Source organism: Cyrtonyx montezumae, unplaced genomic scaffold (genome assembly GCF_038088225.1).
Source record: "Cyrtonyx montezumae isolate F1298 unplaced genomic scaffold, pur_monq_1.0 scaffold_1, whole genome shotgun sequence".
NCBI classification, from domain to species: domain Eukaryota; kingdom Metazoa; phylum Chordata; class Aves; order Galliformes; family Odontophoridae; genus Cyrtonyx; species Cyrtonyx montezumae.
The window spans coordinates 22854334-22870203 of NW_027071825.1; the positions used below are offsets into that span (position 1 = coordinate 22854334).

Genomic DNA, 15870 nt, shown 5'->3' on the forward strand with positions numbered 1-15870 from the left:
CTTCCCATTATCTCAGTTGCTTTTGCTGGTAGAGGGTGGCTGGAAGGATTGATGCAGCTGCACCGTGCCCTGCGCTTGGTGGCCATTGCTTCTCTCTCCTGGAGAAGAGCATAAGGAGAGAGGGCAGTGCCGAGAAGCAGGCTGCCATGAAGCTCTCAGCTGGGGCTGCTGTGTTACAGCAATTCCAAGCATTTGCTTGCTGAAAATGCTAAGCCTGATCTCTGATTTACCATAGAATATCCACACCTTCTCTTTTCAAAAGTATCTTCTTTCCCCCACAAGTGTTTTCCCCTTCTTAACGTGTGGTTTAATTTGCACAAGGCTCCTTCCTTTTCTGGCTATAGATCTTGGCTCCCTACTGGTTAAAATAAAGCAAATCTCTCCTAAGCCTGTTCTGACAACACAACTTTTGTCTGAGTTTTCCTTCCAGATGCAATTTCCTGTTTAATTTCCTGACCATTTCTTACTTAGTGAAGGAAGAGCTATAAATTGAGAGATTGCTTCAGATAACTTCCTCTAACTTCAGCTGAACCGTTACCGCCGTCAGGGGAGAATCCAGCAAAACAGTGTACAACTTTTACCAACAATCCTGAAATATCTGGGTAAGCACAAAAAACTTCCAGGGCTCACAATGAGGGGAATGAGCTGTGCGAGAAGTGGGATTGGGATCTTTTTCCTTGCAGAGCTGAATGGCCGTGCCTCTAGTTCTGTGTTCTGATACGATCCCAAATGTGCATGTATGCTGATTTCCCACAGCCGCCTTCCATGTTGCTTCAAGCACGCTGTGCTGCTGGGCTGCCAGACTCCTGAATGTGAGACCGTGGTCATGGTGACCCTGATTAAATGGCAGATAAGTGGGGTGAGGTCACTGAGAGGCACGCTCTGTGCAGAGCCTCGTTATGTTTGCTTAATGCAAGGCAGCACTGAGCACTGCTGGATATCACTTGTTTCATCTCCCCAGCCCCTGCACCGTCCACAGGGACTGACCTGACCACCGTGACTTGAGACCAGTGGCTTTCCTGCGGTGGTCCTATCTGATCCTAAGGGATGCCCACAGGTTGATACCCCGAGATGGGGCAAAGAGATGACCCCATCTGGGTGTGCGGCCACACTGAGGGTGGTGGGAAGCTCTCCCAGACAGATGGGGAGGGAACGGCATCAGGCATGTTTGGCAGGGACTGCATGACCCTTTGTGGGAGTGACTGCTTTCATCTCTGGCCAGCCAGCCCTGATCTAGAGCCTCGATGTCTGGCACAGGTAGATTGTGGCACAGCTCCTAAAGTCCTGATGCACCTGTGCTGGGGGCAGGAGAGGGGCAGATGTAATGCCAGGGGGAACAGAGAGGCCCCCACATGCTACTGCATCCTAGCACAGTCAAAGCAGATGAGTGACCGGTGTGACACCTCTGGGGCCCCTGCCACTGCCCTGGCAGTGTCCCATTTGTGGTTCAGCCAAGAGCACATCCCTGGCTCCTGCAGGCATGGGTGACTCCAGTGCAGAGACCGCTGCCCTGTGCCAACTGTGGCATCCAGCTGCTGGATGTGCCTGCACGGCTCATGGACACTGTGTCCCATCACACTGCTCTCGCTGTGTCTCAGAGCTGCTGGGAGGAACCAGCTGCTGGCAGCCAGCCCCAAACGGTGTGTGCCTGCTTTCCTCCCCCAAGGGGTGATTTCTGGTGAGTTTTACTATTTAGCTCTTTGTGTGTTGTCACCAATCACAGCAGAGCACCCCAAATTCCATCCTCACACTTCAACTTCAGGGAAAAAGTGGAACGCAGTCAGAAATGACCCCAAAGAAGCTTCATCTGGGAGCCACAGCCCTGCTCTGTTTGGGGTTGGGAGCCTGAGACCCCCTTGCTCCCACACCTCTGTCTTTTTTCACCCACAGCCTCAGTGATAACCCACACACAGCTCCTGCAGACAGGTTTACCCTCACACCCGAGGTCTATTTTCCTCCCTGTGCGCTATGAATGTGCCACGTACAGTGCGGGTTGAGCTGAGGTTACCTGGGCAGCTGACACTTGGCCTCTTCCCACACGGAGCTGCCCGACCTGCAGCTGGCAAAGCATGTCCACATCATTCTTGGAGGCAGTTTCCTAGAGACTTAAAAAAAATCATTAAAAAAATAAATAAAAGCCGACACAAAAAGCAAAAGATTTCCCAGAAACCTTCCCTGCATAGAGACCTCCTTCAAAACAGGAACCAGTTGTCCCCTGCCCTCGTGCTGGCTGGGAATCCCAGCAGGACCACCTCGTTCTCCCCCCACCATGGGTGGGGAGGGGGGGGGGGATTTTGGCCACGGGGTTTCACAGATTTGTGCTGCCTGAGCACCGGGGAGCTCAGTTTCACAGCCAGAGCTCACATCCCTGTGAGTGTGCATCCTTCCAAATCGCACCCCTCCTGCCCTAGCTCCACAGCACTTTTTCCATCCTTGTCCCCTGCTGTCAGCTCAGCAAACCTCACCCTGCAGTCCTCCAGACTTCCCGTGTGCTGGCAGATGCTGAGGAGGAGCTCACAGGGCTCAGCTCCAGGAGGGTCTGGTCAAGAAGACCGCTCCCTGGCTAGCATAGGAGAGCCCAGCAGCATCTGTCCTTAGTGCAGCCTCACCTGGGACCAGGACCCCAGGCAACCAGCCACACAAGCCACAGCATCCCTCCCTGGCAGCTCTGCAGTTGCGGGTCTGCTCAGAGCTTAAAGGCTGATGTCACAGAATCATGGCTTGGGTTGGAAGGGAACTTAAAGATCATCTAGTTCTAACCACCCACCCCCATGCACAGGACTTAAACCCCTAAGTAGGTGCTTGCAGGAGAGCAGCTGCAGCGAATGCTTTGGGGCCATGTAAGGAAGGAGACGGTGTCTGCTCATGGAAAAATCCAGCAGCTGGAGCCACGCCAACCTCCCCCCCAGAAACATTCCTCCAAAGGAGGGTTTCGGCTCCAGGGTCAAAGGGGAAAGCTCAGCTGTCAGAGAAACACAGCCTGGGTGCACATAGCTGTGCTCGCAGGCAGCCCTGCCGGTCCTGCAGCCCACACCTGGCAGGACCTGCCTGCAGCTGCACCTGCTGCACAGCACCAGCTCGGGACAGGCGCTGGGAAGTCCCACTGTGGGAAGATGTAGACATGCGACCCAGGAGCCTCATGCCCTGAATACTTTGGTATTCAAATACCTTCAGCAGAGGCCTAGATCAGTCACAGCTATTTAAATCCCAGCCTGTCACCTTTTCCAGCACTGCTTCCAAACAGCGTTAGCAACACATTACAGCGTAGGAGCCCTGCAGAAACCAAACACGTCTGCAGTGGGGTCACTTGTGCAACACTATGGCTAGCAGTGAGCTCAAAGTGGACCTGAAACCCAGGTGGGGAAGTGGTCAAGTCCCTGGAGCTGGGGGTTATGGCAACACAGCCACCAGAGCTCCTCAGAGCTATCCGTGTGGCAGGATGGGCAGCACCAGCAAGCGATTCGCCGTATGACAGAGGGAGATCTTGTTGCGTGGAATTAAGACAGGCACGAAGGTGTTTGCACCCTTGACCTTAGGCACCACGGGGGGTGTGACGGGAACGTCCCTCTGGCTGCTCTGCTGTCCCTGCCAAAGCCACGTCACCGCAGGAGGGCTGAGAGGTGACTCCGCAGCGCGTGTTCCCTCGGACTGGCAGGGCCAGCCGGTGTGACGTGGCTTGTCCCGTAGTCACAGGCGCAGCACTGCTATGCAGGCAGGTGATTCATTCCCCGCAGACAGAGTCCGGGCCACCTGGAGGGCTGAGCCGCTCTTTAGAGCACGGGTGGAGGATTTTCCAGAGGTCCTTGAGTGCACCGCGGCAGCACGAGATGCCCCACGTTCCTAAGTCCCCAGGCATCGCGGGCACTCACAGAAGCCCCAGGAGAAGGCACGCAAGCCCGCTGTGTCGCAGCCGCGGGCAGCAGTGTGCTTGTAAGCCGCTTCATTTATCAACACGATCGCCTCCTCCCGGGCGGTGAGCATCCCCCTCTCTGCCCTTCTCCCTTTCTCCCCCGCCCCAGCGCCGCAGCCGCGCTCCTCCGCCATGCCGGGCTGCTCCGCCAGGGGGCGCCTCCGAGCGGCCCGGCGTCCCTTGCGCCGCGCGGTGGGGCCGGGACGTGGGCGCGCCCCGTGCCCGCTGCTGGAGCAGGAAGGGCAGGGGGGAACCCATCACCGGCTCGGAGGGAGGAGGGATGCGCAGCCGCTCTTGCACTTTTGTCCCGGGTGGGCTGCCCGAGCGCTGTGGCTGTGCGGGAGCCCAAGGGGAGGACCTACGCCGCGGTTAACCCGCGGCTTGCTCTTTCTCAGGTCCACGAGAGCATCGTCGGGCTGAGAGTGGAGGAGTGAGGCCCTCCGCGGGAGGATGGTGTGTGCGCAGCTGGAGACGAGCCCGAGGCGGTGCTGGCGGAAGGTGCTGTACGAGCGGCAGCCCTTCCCCGATAACTACGTGGACCAGCGGTTCCTGGAGGAGCTGCGGAAGAACATCCATGCCCGCCAGTACCAGTACTGGAACGTGGTCTTCGAGTCGGGCGCGGTGGTGCAGCAGCTGTGCAGCGTCTGCGTCTTCGTTGTAACCTGGTGGTACATGGATGCCGGGCTGCTGAGCCCGCAGGGGCTGTTTGGGGCAGCCCTGCTCACTTCTCTGCTTGGCTACGTCCTCTTCGATGCTATCGACGCTGGGGTTGGGCGGCGGGAGAGCGGGCGGACGCGGTGGGCAGACCTGAAGAGCACGCTGGTGTTCACCGCCTTCACCTACGGCTTCTCACCGGTGCTGAAGACACTGACGGAGTCCATCAGCACAGACACCATCTACGCCATGTCGGCCTTCATGCTCCTTGGACACCTCATCTTCTTCGACTACGGCGCCAACGCCGCCATCGTGTCCAGCACGCTGTCCCTCAACATGGCCATCTTCGCCTCAGTGTGCCTGGCCTCCCGCCTGCCTCGCTCCCTCCACGCCTTCGTCATGGTCACGTTTGCTATGCAGATCTTCGCCCTCTGGCCCATGCTGCAGAAGAAGCTGAAGGCCCGGACGCCGTGCTGCTACGTGGGGGTGACCGTGCTCTTTGCACTGGTGGCCCTCATGGGGCTGGTGAGCGTCTCCAGTGTGGGTGCTGTGCTCTTTGCCTCGCTGCTGCTCTCCATCTCCTGCCTCTGCCCTTACTGCCTCATCCGGCTTCAGCAGCTCAAGGACAACATCCACGGGCCGTGGGACGAGGCTGAAATCAAGGAGGACCTCTCCAGGTTCCTCATGTAGGCCTGGCCGGGGGGAAAATGGTGCCCTGTGCTGTGAGGGGCCTTTTTGGGGCACAGCCCCAAGGGGACGCCCAACCCAATAAAGACTCTCTCGCACTACTGCGTTTGTGTGTACTGTGACCACCCTGGGCTGTGGGTGAGTGGGGAGGTGCTGGCAGACCCATAGCAGTATGTTTGTCAAGCCACTGAGCCAGAGGCACGGAGCAAGGTCACTCTGCTTCCCTGTGGAGGGATGCAGCCCCAGCAGTGGGCACCCACCAGCCACCCAGCCCAGCCCCAGGGTGCTGCAGTGGTGATGGGACCCATGCTGGCCCTTCCTGGCACTATCTGTCCAGCGTCTGACTCCGCACACCCCTCAACAGAAGGTTCTGTCAGCAAACAAGTTGAGCTGGAGGCCATCTCCAGATAAGTCAGTCCTGCTGTGCTGTGGGGTTGTTTTCTAGAAGCAAGTGGTCCAGCAGAGCATGGACTTGGCCAAAGGAGTAGCACCACAGGCTTCCTGGTCTCACCAGAGCCTTCCTGGTGCTGGGCAGGAGGCCGAGAGCACAGATCCCTCTGACTGTGGAGACAGCGCAAGGAGATGTTTAGAACACACAAATTCCCCAGCAAGATGTGGCAGCAGCTTTGCATGCACACTCAGGGATGGTGAACGATTACAGGGGCAAGGAGCCCTGCTGCTGCAGAAGTGCAGGTTTGAACCCATCGAGTGTGAAGGAGTTCTGCAGGAAAACAGCTCACGCAGAGCGCTGTTGTCTCATCCCAGCACGCGGTGCCTGGCTCCGTGATCTTCCTGGGAAATGAGCAGCCCACTGCAGAGCCCCCAACACCTCCAGCGCTTTGTTAGGACAACTTGCCAAGTTTGAAGTGTTGCCGTTGTTGTCATGGAGATGACTACATCTCATTTTGTTTTTAATTAAAGAAAACCTGCAGAGGTTTAGAGTATGTGCTCCAGGCTCGCAGGGAGTGAAAGTAGCCAGATGCTCACAGTCAAGATGACATTTTTCAGTTCTTTCTAAAACATTATTTCTTCACGAGGAGGTTTCCAAGAAAGTCGGTCAGTTGAGCAGGACGCCCCAACCTATCAGAACAATGCCACTGTAACGCTGCCATCCACAGCAATTCAGAGTCCATCAGCAGGGCAAGGCTTTGGTGTGCTTGGAACAAATGGAAGAAGTCAAGTAATAGTTTGTCAAAGAGCAAATCGAATCTAGCTTGTCTGGCTCCTGCAGTTAATGTCTCTCTTGGTAGGGGCCATGCTGTCCACGGTCAGGTTTACTTGAAGTTGCTGCTGCACACACACCTCTGTCCTCAAACTATTGTTAACTGACACCCTAAACCTTTGCAGCTGTCAACTGCTGGTGCACATCTCAGATGTAGCACAGCCCTGACTCCATTTTGAATATGCAGTATCCAGGCTAACGGTGACAAAATGGAGTGTGTATAGGAGTGGCCACAAGCCCCTCTGCTGCGCCCAGCTCCTTCATCACTGCACTCTCTGCAACAGTTCTGCTCTGCAGAACAAAACTTTGTCTCAACTCTGTGTTCAACTCAGCAGTATAATTGAATGCCCTATAAGCACTTGCTTCTTGGGTGTACAGTTCTCTGGCTTGGCTGGTGCCCACGATGAGACAAAGCAAAGAAATAGGTCCATCTTGGTTTGCATGCGACTGGATCACCGTCAGCCAAGTCTAAAGAGTTAAACATCATTTTGCATCACAAGAAAGTGCAGTTTCTTTATCTTGTCACTCCCAAATCCACTGAGATGCAGTATCTCAATGGGACGTTTCCTTTTGATTTGAATCTGGCCCAAATGCAATTAACTGTACACTGGCCAGGGCAAAGCTGTGCTCCTGGGGGAGTTGCTGACACGTGCTGTCTGGAACCTCCATCTACAGCATCTGCAGCAGGGAAAGGCGAGTGTCAGCCACCCACAGCAGCCACAACGGGCTGTCAGGGGCCTCTGTCCCTCCTCCTCGTGGGAGCACAGCATCTGGGGAGCCTGGAAACAGTGAAGCTTTAGTCTTTGAAGGTAAGATCTTTTTATCTCTTCAATTCCCACACTAATCACTAGGCTTTTCTCTGCACGTCATGCTGTGAAGAGGCCACAGCAACAATCGGAGCGAGCAGGAAACCAAAACTGGGTTTTGGTTTGAAATCATCCTTTGAGAAGCAACATAGGATGCATAATGCCAGCAGCTGGGGTACAGCACTCTCCGCCTTCACCACCTACCCTCAGAACATATGCCACTGCAGAATGGAAGCAGCACAGGGTTAAGCAGCTCCTTCAAAAAGTCACCCCATGAGCTGATGGCAAAGAATGTGCCAAAGTTTTCCAGCACAAAAGCTCCTGCACTCAGCTCCAATGCCTCCTGCTACCAAGGAGATTTTAAGAAGAGCTACCTGAAAACCATGAAGTTCAGGGTCCCATCTCCAGCAATATTTATGATCAAGTATTTCTGAAGAAGGTAAACACTTCTGTGAAAGATTTAACACTATAAAATGCCCCCAGAAGAGAACTTTGTGCCTTACAGCATCGAGGCTGGCTGGCAGACAGGAAGGCAGCAGCAGTTTCTGGGGTGCAGTAGTTAATAAGGCTGTAGAACTAAAATAACAGCGACTTCCTACCCATTCCTCTCTCAGTACATTGCTATGCTGTAGAGGTAAAGCAGTGAGAGCTGCCCCCAGGGCAGAACGAATTCTTCAGCAACCTAGGGGAAAAAAAAAGTAGCTTGTGAAATGCAGTCTGGTCCCATTCCCTCTTACCTGGGAGGTGAAGCAAGGCCAGAACTTCTGCCTCTTGAACGGCCCACTGGGCACAAATGACATGTTTTCTGTACTCCTGAACTCTGCTGAGGGCTTTTCTTGCTTCTGATGACAGCAAGTTCCACTGATGAGAGGTGCAGCAAGGTAAGCCAGTCCAAGCTCCACTCCTTGTCCCGTGCTTTTGGGACAGTAATGTTTACAAGACCAATAGGACCTTCCCTTTCTCCTCTTTCCCAAGGTGCTGGGAAGCACGTTGTCAATCACTGTGCTTTTTCCAGCTCCTGCAAATCCTAGTTGAGCACATACAGTTCAGAGGTCTAGCAGGAATTACTACTTCTCTTTCTGTCCTAAGAGTTGGTGGACTTCATGGCTTTTTTCCTTCCTTTCTGCTACTATTTTTTGTTTTTGTTTGTTTGTTTTCCTGCTGTACTCTATCAAAAGACAAAGTCTAAGTGAGATGAAAACAAAAATTTGTACAAGTCCACTGCTCTCTGTTTGCACCCCCAATCATTTGAGCTAACTCAGAGTCAGGCATTTACCAGCACATGTAAACAGGGCAGCAGCTCCCTGGATACAGGAGATCTCAGCAAGGACCTAAATCAGCCCCAGCTAAGCAAAGCTATGTCACACCTGTGTGAGCATGGCCTGTGTGCTGTCAGGCTATTCTACATATGATATGGATCTCCTCTACTCTTCTGCCCTCTGAGCAGCACTGTAGCAGCTTGCTCTCGCTGTATCCTTCCTACTACAAAGAAATGTTTTGTTCGTACCTTCCAGAGAACAGGCTGGAATCCTGACGCTGCACTGTACCTCCAGATCACGTCTGTGCAGTTCCCTCTGATTTCTCAGAATGGTTTGTGAGATATCCCTTCATGGTTTTCACATGAGGAAAAAAAAATCAATAAAACCATCAATTTAAACTTTTTCTAAACTTGTTCTCTATATACTTCTCTAGCACCCAAGACAAGCACATCTTCTGAACATTAAATTCCAGATCTTATCTTTCACTCAACAGCACGGGGTCAGGGTTACTTGAAATCCAGAGGTAACTACTTACAGATAGTTGAGCTCAGATGCTCTAGCGAGGTTAGATTGCAGAGAATTCAGAGGTTTAGCTTGAAAAAAAGTGGTCAGAGCAGCTGCAGCACGCTTGCAATTGTGCAGATTGATCAGTGGAGAGACTGCTGCAGTCTTGCTAGGTTTCCCACTCGGCACGGAGTCAGGTGCTGCTGGTGCATTAGACATCTTACAGGAGCCTTCTGCAATCTCAGCTGCTGAAAAAGGTGGAAGTTCTTCCTGCCAATGCTGAGTCAAAAGCATTTACAAGAACAGTCCTGGTGGTCAATGAATTCAGATATGGTGATGGAATCCCAGCAGCACATCCCTTCCTCCAGCACCTTGGATGTGGAGTCTCCCCAGAGCCCAGGCTTTCATGGAGCATCAGTGGTTCTTTTTGAGAAAGAGTAGATAGACCCTTCCATTGAACACCAGCACGCATTCATTTTGTAGCCAGAATTTTATTGTCTTTATATCCAAGCTTATCATTGACATCTGAAAATAAAATCTTTCATTTACAAATAGACTAGTGCAAATTAAAGATAAATTTGGACAAAAAGAAGACAGATTGCATGTAACAACAACAACAAAGTGTGTGTTAGGCTGATCTTCCTGGAACGGCTGGAGGAGGTCGCCTAGGAAAAAGACAAAACGTAACCCAAAATCCGTGGGGAGGGGGAGATTTGAAACAAAAGGTCGAGATACAATAAAGCGACTCATACAAAATTATCTTAATAAAATGGGTTAAGAGGAAAAGGCACAGAACATGCACAGTGAGGAAAAGAGCAAGAACAAGATTAGAACCAGCTGGCCATCAGCACAGCCTTGGCTTTCATCCTCACCGCTTCCCATCTGACACTGTGGCACCAGAGAGCTAGGACAATCATGCTGTAAGAGTGTCGCTGCTCAGAGGCTTTCTAATTTTCTTGGAGGAAATAATCTCCTCCAAAAGAGCTTTTCTCCAGCCAGCTTTAAAATCTGCACTGCTCTGTGCTTCAGACACTGTCCTCACTTTTACAAGTGAGATTCTGATGAAATCAAGAGTGATAAAAGAAGATGGATCTATGTGTATCTGGAGGAGGGGTTGCTCGGGAAGTTAAAAGCTTGGTTGATGGCAGTGCTGCCAGGATGAGCAGGAGTGACCCTGGCAGCGGGTGGCTCCGGACCCTGCTTGGAGAAGAGTGGCTGCTCATCCCACATCCAGCATGCAGCACCGGCGTGTTGCCGGCCAGCGTGCCAGGAAGCAGCTCACACAGGGGCACATCGCGTAGTCCAGGCAGAGACATGCATGTGACGTGGCTGTTCAACAAGGGAGGCTGCACAGACTGCCTCGGGCATATCTGTTAGAAGCTATAACAACAGTAAAATGATCCCAAGCATTACAGCAAATTTGCTGTGAGTACAATGGGGATGTGACTGCTTTGCTCATCCCACCTTTTGTTCCCCCTTTCCCAAAACGAGGAGCAGCACAGAGACGATGGCTTGGTGGGGAAGTGCCCCCTGCTGTTGTGCTGTTAGAACTGTGCCATGCAGATCATCTCCGAGCGCCGATTTCACTTACTTGGCTCACACTAACCTGAAGGAGGAACTGAGTAATCAAGGCATTTTGAGGCAGCTGCATGTTCATATACAACCACTTTGAGGGGAAATCCTTTCCAAGCAGGACAAGTCCACATGCACAGTTTTACTCCAGCTCCTGAGAAGTCACTCTGGCCCTGTGCTCAGCTTTCAATCCCTCCCCAGACACGCTTCTCCCAGCAATGAAACAAGCAGCACATACTGCTTGACAAACATTCACTTGGCAAAACATCCCTGCAGCACTGCAAGCTCCTAGCAGGGCAGCACGCTGAATGCTTCCCATGGCCGCTTCTCTCCTGCCTGCCCCTTCCAGGACACCTCTATGATCCTCCCTGCAGCACACATCTGTCTGGTCAATCCTCCCTGCAGTCCCCACAGAGGCAGAGTGCCAGACTGGAGATCGCTCATGCGCATCGGAAAGCAATAATAAAAGCCCATCAAGAGTTACAGTTTATTTCAGGTTCAGAAATGCAGCATAACATGTTTACAGCAGGTGTATGCAATGCTCAGTAATGACCACGGTTTCAAGAACTGACTCGCTGTGCTCAAAGATCAACACCAGATACCACTTACAGACTACGAAACCAAAGGCAGATGTTTTGGTTCATACGAAGTAGGGCATTAACATACAGAGCAAAATTCAGTAAGAAATTCAGCATTTGCTTCTTACAAAAAGAAGTCATTGTTTACACCATCCTGGAAAAGGAAAGAGACAGGAAGTAAAGCAAACGGCCAGCAAGGCGGGACAGATCATAGATCAAGCAAGAGTGGAGGACTGTCTGGACGCGAGGAGCACTCCGTATCAGCTCGCCTGCAGACAAAGCAAGAGGAGAGACAGCCAGAGTAACATTCATTTACACAAGGAGTTGTTGTGCTGGAGCCCAGGGGAGGAGGTTCAGTGGCAGGAGGAGGTGTGCCACGAGCACGCCAAGGAGTCGGTGCCTCCCCAGTGCCACATGCACAAAACTGGTCTGCTTTGAATTCAGGATTTTTGGACTGTTTCAAGACAGAAAGACAGAACTAGGCAGTAATCTCAATGTGCCATACACGTTATTTAGTGTAGCTGTCTGCAATACAGAGTATATTTTCTACGTTATGCTTGAACATGAAATGCTATAACCTCTAATGAATCTCCTTTAATATCATTAGCTACTTCTATGAGGCTTATTCAGAAAGTGCAATGAGACCAGCAATAAAACAAACATACATTATCTATGTACAAAAGCCTTTTCTTCAAACATACAATCGTTTTAATCCTAACACAAGATCCCTGGAGGTTAAAGGCTATTTGAGAGCTATTTATGACACGAGCAAGCTCCTCCACTGCTGGTCAGCAACATGGAGGTGAGGTGCAGTGTGCTCCCTGGGCACGGACCCAGGCTGTGCCTACATGCAGTACTAGGTAAGCACCCTCCTGAAGCTTTGCTACCTACGTCATCCAGCTCACTAAGCTAGCAAACCCTGCTGTTGCTTAACGGGAGTCTCCATTGCTCCCTGGCAATCTTCCCTTTGCCCGAGGGAATCAAACAAATGGAGAGCAACCCGTGCTTCTCTGTTACGGGAGCCCAGGCTCAGCTGTCCCTGGGAAAGGGTGCCTGCAGAGGAACTGGGGCCAGTCCCTGCCAGCCAGTCCCCCTAGCAGATCCCTGAGAATATACTGGTGAGCTCTTCCTCCTGTCCTTCAGGCACAGAGCAAGCTACTGCCAACTTGCTCCTCTGAGATCGAGGGATGGGAGAGACACAGCTTACCAGAATCAGGAGCCAGCAGGACAAACAAACACATTCCAGGCACTGTACAGCACGAGGAAAATGGGTCAAAGCTAGGGAGGAGAGTATGTAGTCAATTGCAAGTGGCAATTTCCTGGGAAGCAAATAGTATTTTTCCTAGGAACAATTCTACGCAGTTTATTCTACAAAGTGTATATGCGACACATTTGAGGTGAAGTATCAATCTCTGGATCTGTGCTCAGCGACAATGATTAACTTACACACCTCAAAGCTCTGTATTTCAGGAGCAGGTTTAGATGTGAGGGAGATGCAGAGGATGGAGGGCTGAGCAGATGCACTCTGCATCCCACAGGCTCAAAACTGAGTGCAGAACACATTGGTGCTGACACTGGGGCCGCCATACCTCACAGCCACCTCTTTCTCTCCTCGATCTGCTCTTGGGAGTTTCACTTACAATTCAGGATTGCCACTGAGAAATACAACGTCTTATAGGGCAGAGTTAAGGATACTGCTGAGCTGAGCTATTTCCTTATGACAGAAAGAGTCATTAGAGGAAATTAAGGAGTCTCAAGTTCAGAGGATTTAAACATGCCTTTTTAGGCTGAGACCTGTGTCATTTAATTGAGGCTCCTAACTCATTTCCCAGGCAGCTACACCAGTCTGAATCATCCCTCCTGGAGCTGCTTCCTCTTTCCTCAGAGCGAATGAAAGACCTTGCACAACTCAGCCAAGTGCTTAGGATAAGGTGGGATAAACACAGACCACGGGCTCGCCGTAGCACTGAACGGATTCCAACATTTGGGATTAAAGTGACTTTCTGTGGCTGAGGTGGCAGAGTTGTTCTGCTTCTCCTTCTGTCAGAAGGCAGCTGCCCGTCAGTAACAGAGAGCTCTGACAGCAACGTGCAGATTTGCTGGTGAGGCAACAGTACGGGCAAGCATAGCTGCTGATAAAAGCACATCTGACAGATGGACTGCGTGTTACAGAAGAAAGAACCGCACAGCAGAAAACTGCAAAACAAAAAAGTAATGGGAATTTGTTTGGGGTGCTTTTCTGGGTAGTAAAAATCAATAACTGTAGTTGGGTTTGCAGCCTTTTCATTGTCAATAGCTGGTTCTCTGTGGAAGATCTGAGCCTATTCTCTGAACAAACACCGGCCATTTAAGCAATCTTCTGACATCGCTGAGATGCTGGTGCTCTGACAAGTTCCCCCATGCTTCAGATGTTGACCTCAGCTCCCCAGGTGTGTGTCACAAGTATGTGGTTGACAGGAAATTAAAGTCGGGCTAGCATACAAATCACGATGCGTTCCCAAACTCGTCTCTCTTCTACAAGCAGAAACACCATTTGCTTTGGTAGTGAACGTAACTGTTATTCAGTCAGTGGCCTGGGAATATTTAATAGGCAAAATCCCCACTGGTTGTGGCTCCTTGATTGGATTCTTCCTAACCACGGGGCTGCAGCACACTGGAGCCCTACACACAGCTTCAGTAAGTGAATTTATTAGACTGATTATAGTGGGGGACTTTGAAACCACCAATCGCTTTGCCTGGGGATCTGTAACCATAATTGCAATAACAGCAATTAATATTTTCTGACTACACAAGGCCAAATTCATCTCTACAGGGGTGACAGGGACCCTAAGTATTTAAAGTTAAGTAATGCAGTTAAGACAAAAGGTTTTTATATTACATTAATACACAGTGTAAAACAACAGGCAGAGAACTTCTGAAAGTAAACATCTGCTAAAAGAACGCATGGCCAAGGGACACAGCTGAGCATTTCTCAGCACCTATTTGGATGAAATGACTCCTAATCTGAGGCGAGTAGGATGTCAAGAGACACAAAGGGAATACTTAGTGGTTGTTGTGGAACTTCATCAACCGACGTAAGCAATTATCTCAAACCCAAATGGGACCCCTTGGAAAGCTCAGATGCAAATCTAGTCCGTAGCTCTGAACTGGCTCCCACTGAAGGCAGAGGAGTGGTAGCCCAGTTACAGCTGCACATATATTTATACATATATACATCTCTTCCTGTTTCACCAAATGACAAAATGCAGTGCTCAGTTCTCTGGACCCTGCCGTGCAGCACATATATACATATTACATGCTCTCACTTACACACGAGGCTTCCCATGAGTTCAGTGGGAGGAGCGATGTGAGTGAGTGCTACCAGAGGACAAAGCAAGCTGGCACATGCTGCTCCGTCACACACTGGCTCTTCAAAGTGCCCTTCTCACATCTTTGCTGCAGGGTGAGCCAGCTCCACACCTTGCAAGCTGGGGCGCTGCAGCCTGGTCCTTACCAGCCACCCAACCAGCTCTGCATGTCAGACAGCAGAGGGGAAGGAAAGTAAAGCACACACTGTCCCCCACACACCCTTCCAGTTAAATTACATTCCTTATAAACTTGGCTTCAGATGAGAAAACATTATAGGAGAAGAAGCAGTCCAGCAAGCTTCCTGCGAGAGAGGTGAAAGCGTGAGGCCTTCAGAAGACCTTGATAAGAAACCACATTGTTTTTCTCTGCCCAGTTTAGCCATTAACAAAGAAAATGTGCACAACAGTAAAATGCCACATGACAGAAAATGTGAAAGGTACAAGTAAAAGCAAGATTCTTGGCAGGTAAGAGAAAAAGAAGCAGCTAAAATCAACACGTGCACAAACACAGACTCGGGTCCTCTGACTGTATAGGATTGTGAGCATGGGTGCCTGGTTGAACACGTGTGTCAGTACGTTAGCTAACATCAGCTATTGCAGAAGGAAAAGTCAAGGCAGCACAGACCTTCCCGAAACATTTAAGAGCTCATAAACAATGCAGAATGGACAGAGAGTATATCAGTAAAATTGGTTACTTGCCTATAGATGTCCATACATGCAACTATACATTGGTTATTGCAACAGTTATCAAGCAACTTGCTTCCACAGATTTGGTTAACAATGAGTGGCATGCCAGAAACTTCATTTAGTCTAACAGGGATGAATCTAACGGACGAATTACAGTGGGCCGAGTAGGTGAGGGGGGTGGTCTTCGACTGGAGAAAAAGAGAGAAGAAACAGTAAGCACAAACATTAAGAACGAACTCTGCACCTTTTGTGGTCGCCACATGAACCTGCACATGCACCTAAACACAACCACCTTATTGCTGTGTATGCTGGCACCCACAAGGAAGAAAGCACAGGGCTCGCTGCATGCAGACCGTGCGTCAGTTCTCTCATGTATTTGACAGCTCTCTTCTCTAGCTCACACTCTGCTTAACCTCTGAACACAGCCACTCTCTTACGCCGGGGAAATCTGCAGTGGATGAACATTATTCCCGTTTTCTCAGGGGTCAGTCCCAGCCTGGCCAGCCACAGTGGGCTTCTGGCCATGTGTGAGGGTGGTCAGCTGCCCTTGGGAATGCAGCCTGCAGTGACTTCGGCTGCTGCATGCAGAAGGAAGAACTGTGGCTTCTCACACAGTTGGTCTTGCTGGGACCACAGCACAGAGA

At 51.0% G+C, this 15870-nt stretch overlaps 2 protein-coding genes across 6 annotated transcripts in view; one reads left to right on the top strand and one right to left on the bottom strand.

Annotated features, from left to right (window-relative positions):
• The first annotated feature begins 4316 nt into the window (after positions 1-4316).
• Positions 4317-5344, top strand: PIGC (phosphatidylinositol glycan anchor biosynthesis class C). Its single transcript, XM_065744265.1, has one exon. It carries the CDS (start codon positions 4361-4363, stop codon positions 5252-5254), a length of 894 nt encoding a protein of 297 aa, XP_065600337.1. The 5' UTR covers positions 4317-4360; the 3' UTR covers positions 5255-5344.
• A 4186-nt stretch (positions 5345-9530) lies between these two features.
• The window catches only part of DNM3 (dynamin 3), a 165515-nt gene continuing 159175 nt past the window's right edge, over positions 9531-15870 (bottom strand). For 2 of the 5 annotated variants that reach the window (XM_065743836.1, XM_065743818.1), the window contains one exon: positions 14005-15414. In XM_065743836.1, the coding sequence (XP_065599908.1) occupies positions 15345-15414 (70 nt within the window). In that variant the 3' untranslated portion in view covers positions 14005-15344. Of the gene's footprint in view, positions 9708-10261; positions 12471-14004; positions 15415-15870 lie in introns of those variants that run through there. The other 3 variants (XM_065743845.1, XM_065743828.1, XM_065743855.1) reach the window with 3 other exon arrangements.

Excerpts from the sequence above, each read along its gene's own strand:
- PIGC (XM_065744265.1), top strand. The coding sequence starts at position 4,361 with ATGGTGTGTGCGCAGCTGGAGACGAGCCCGAGGCGGTGCTGGCGGAAG.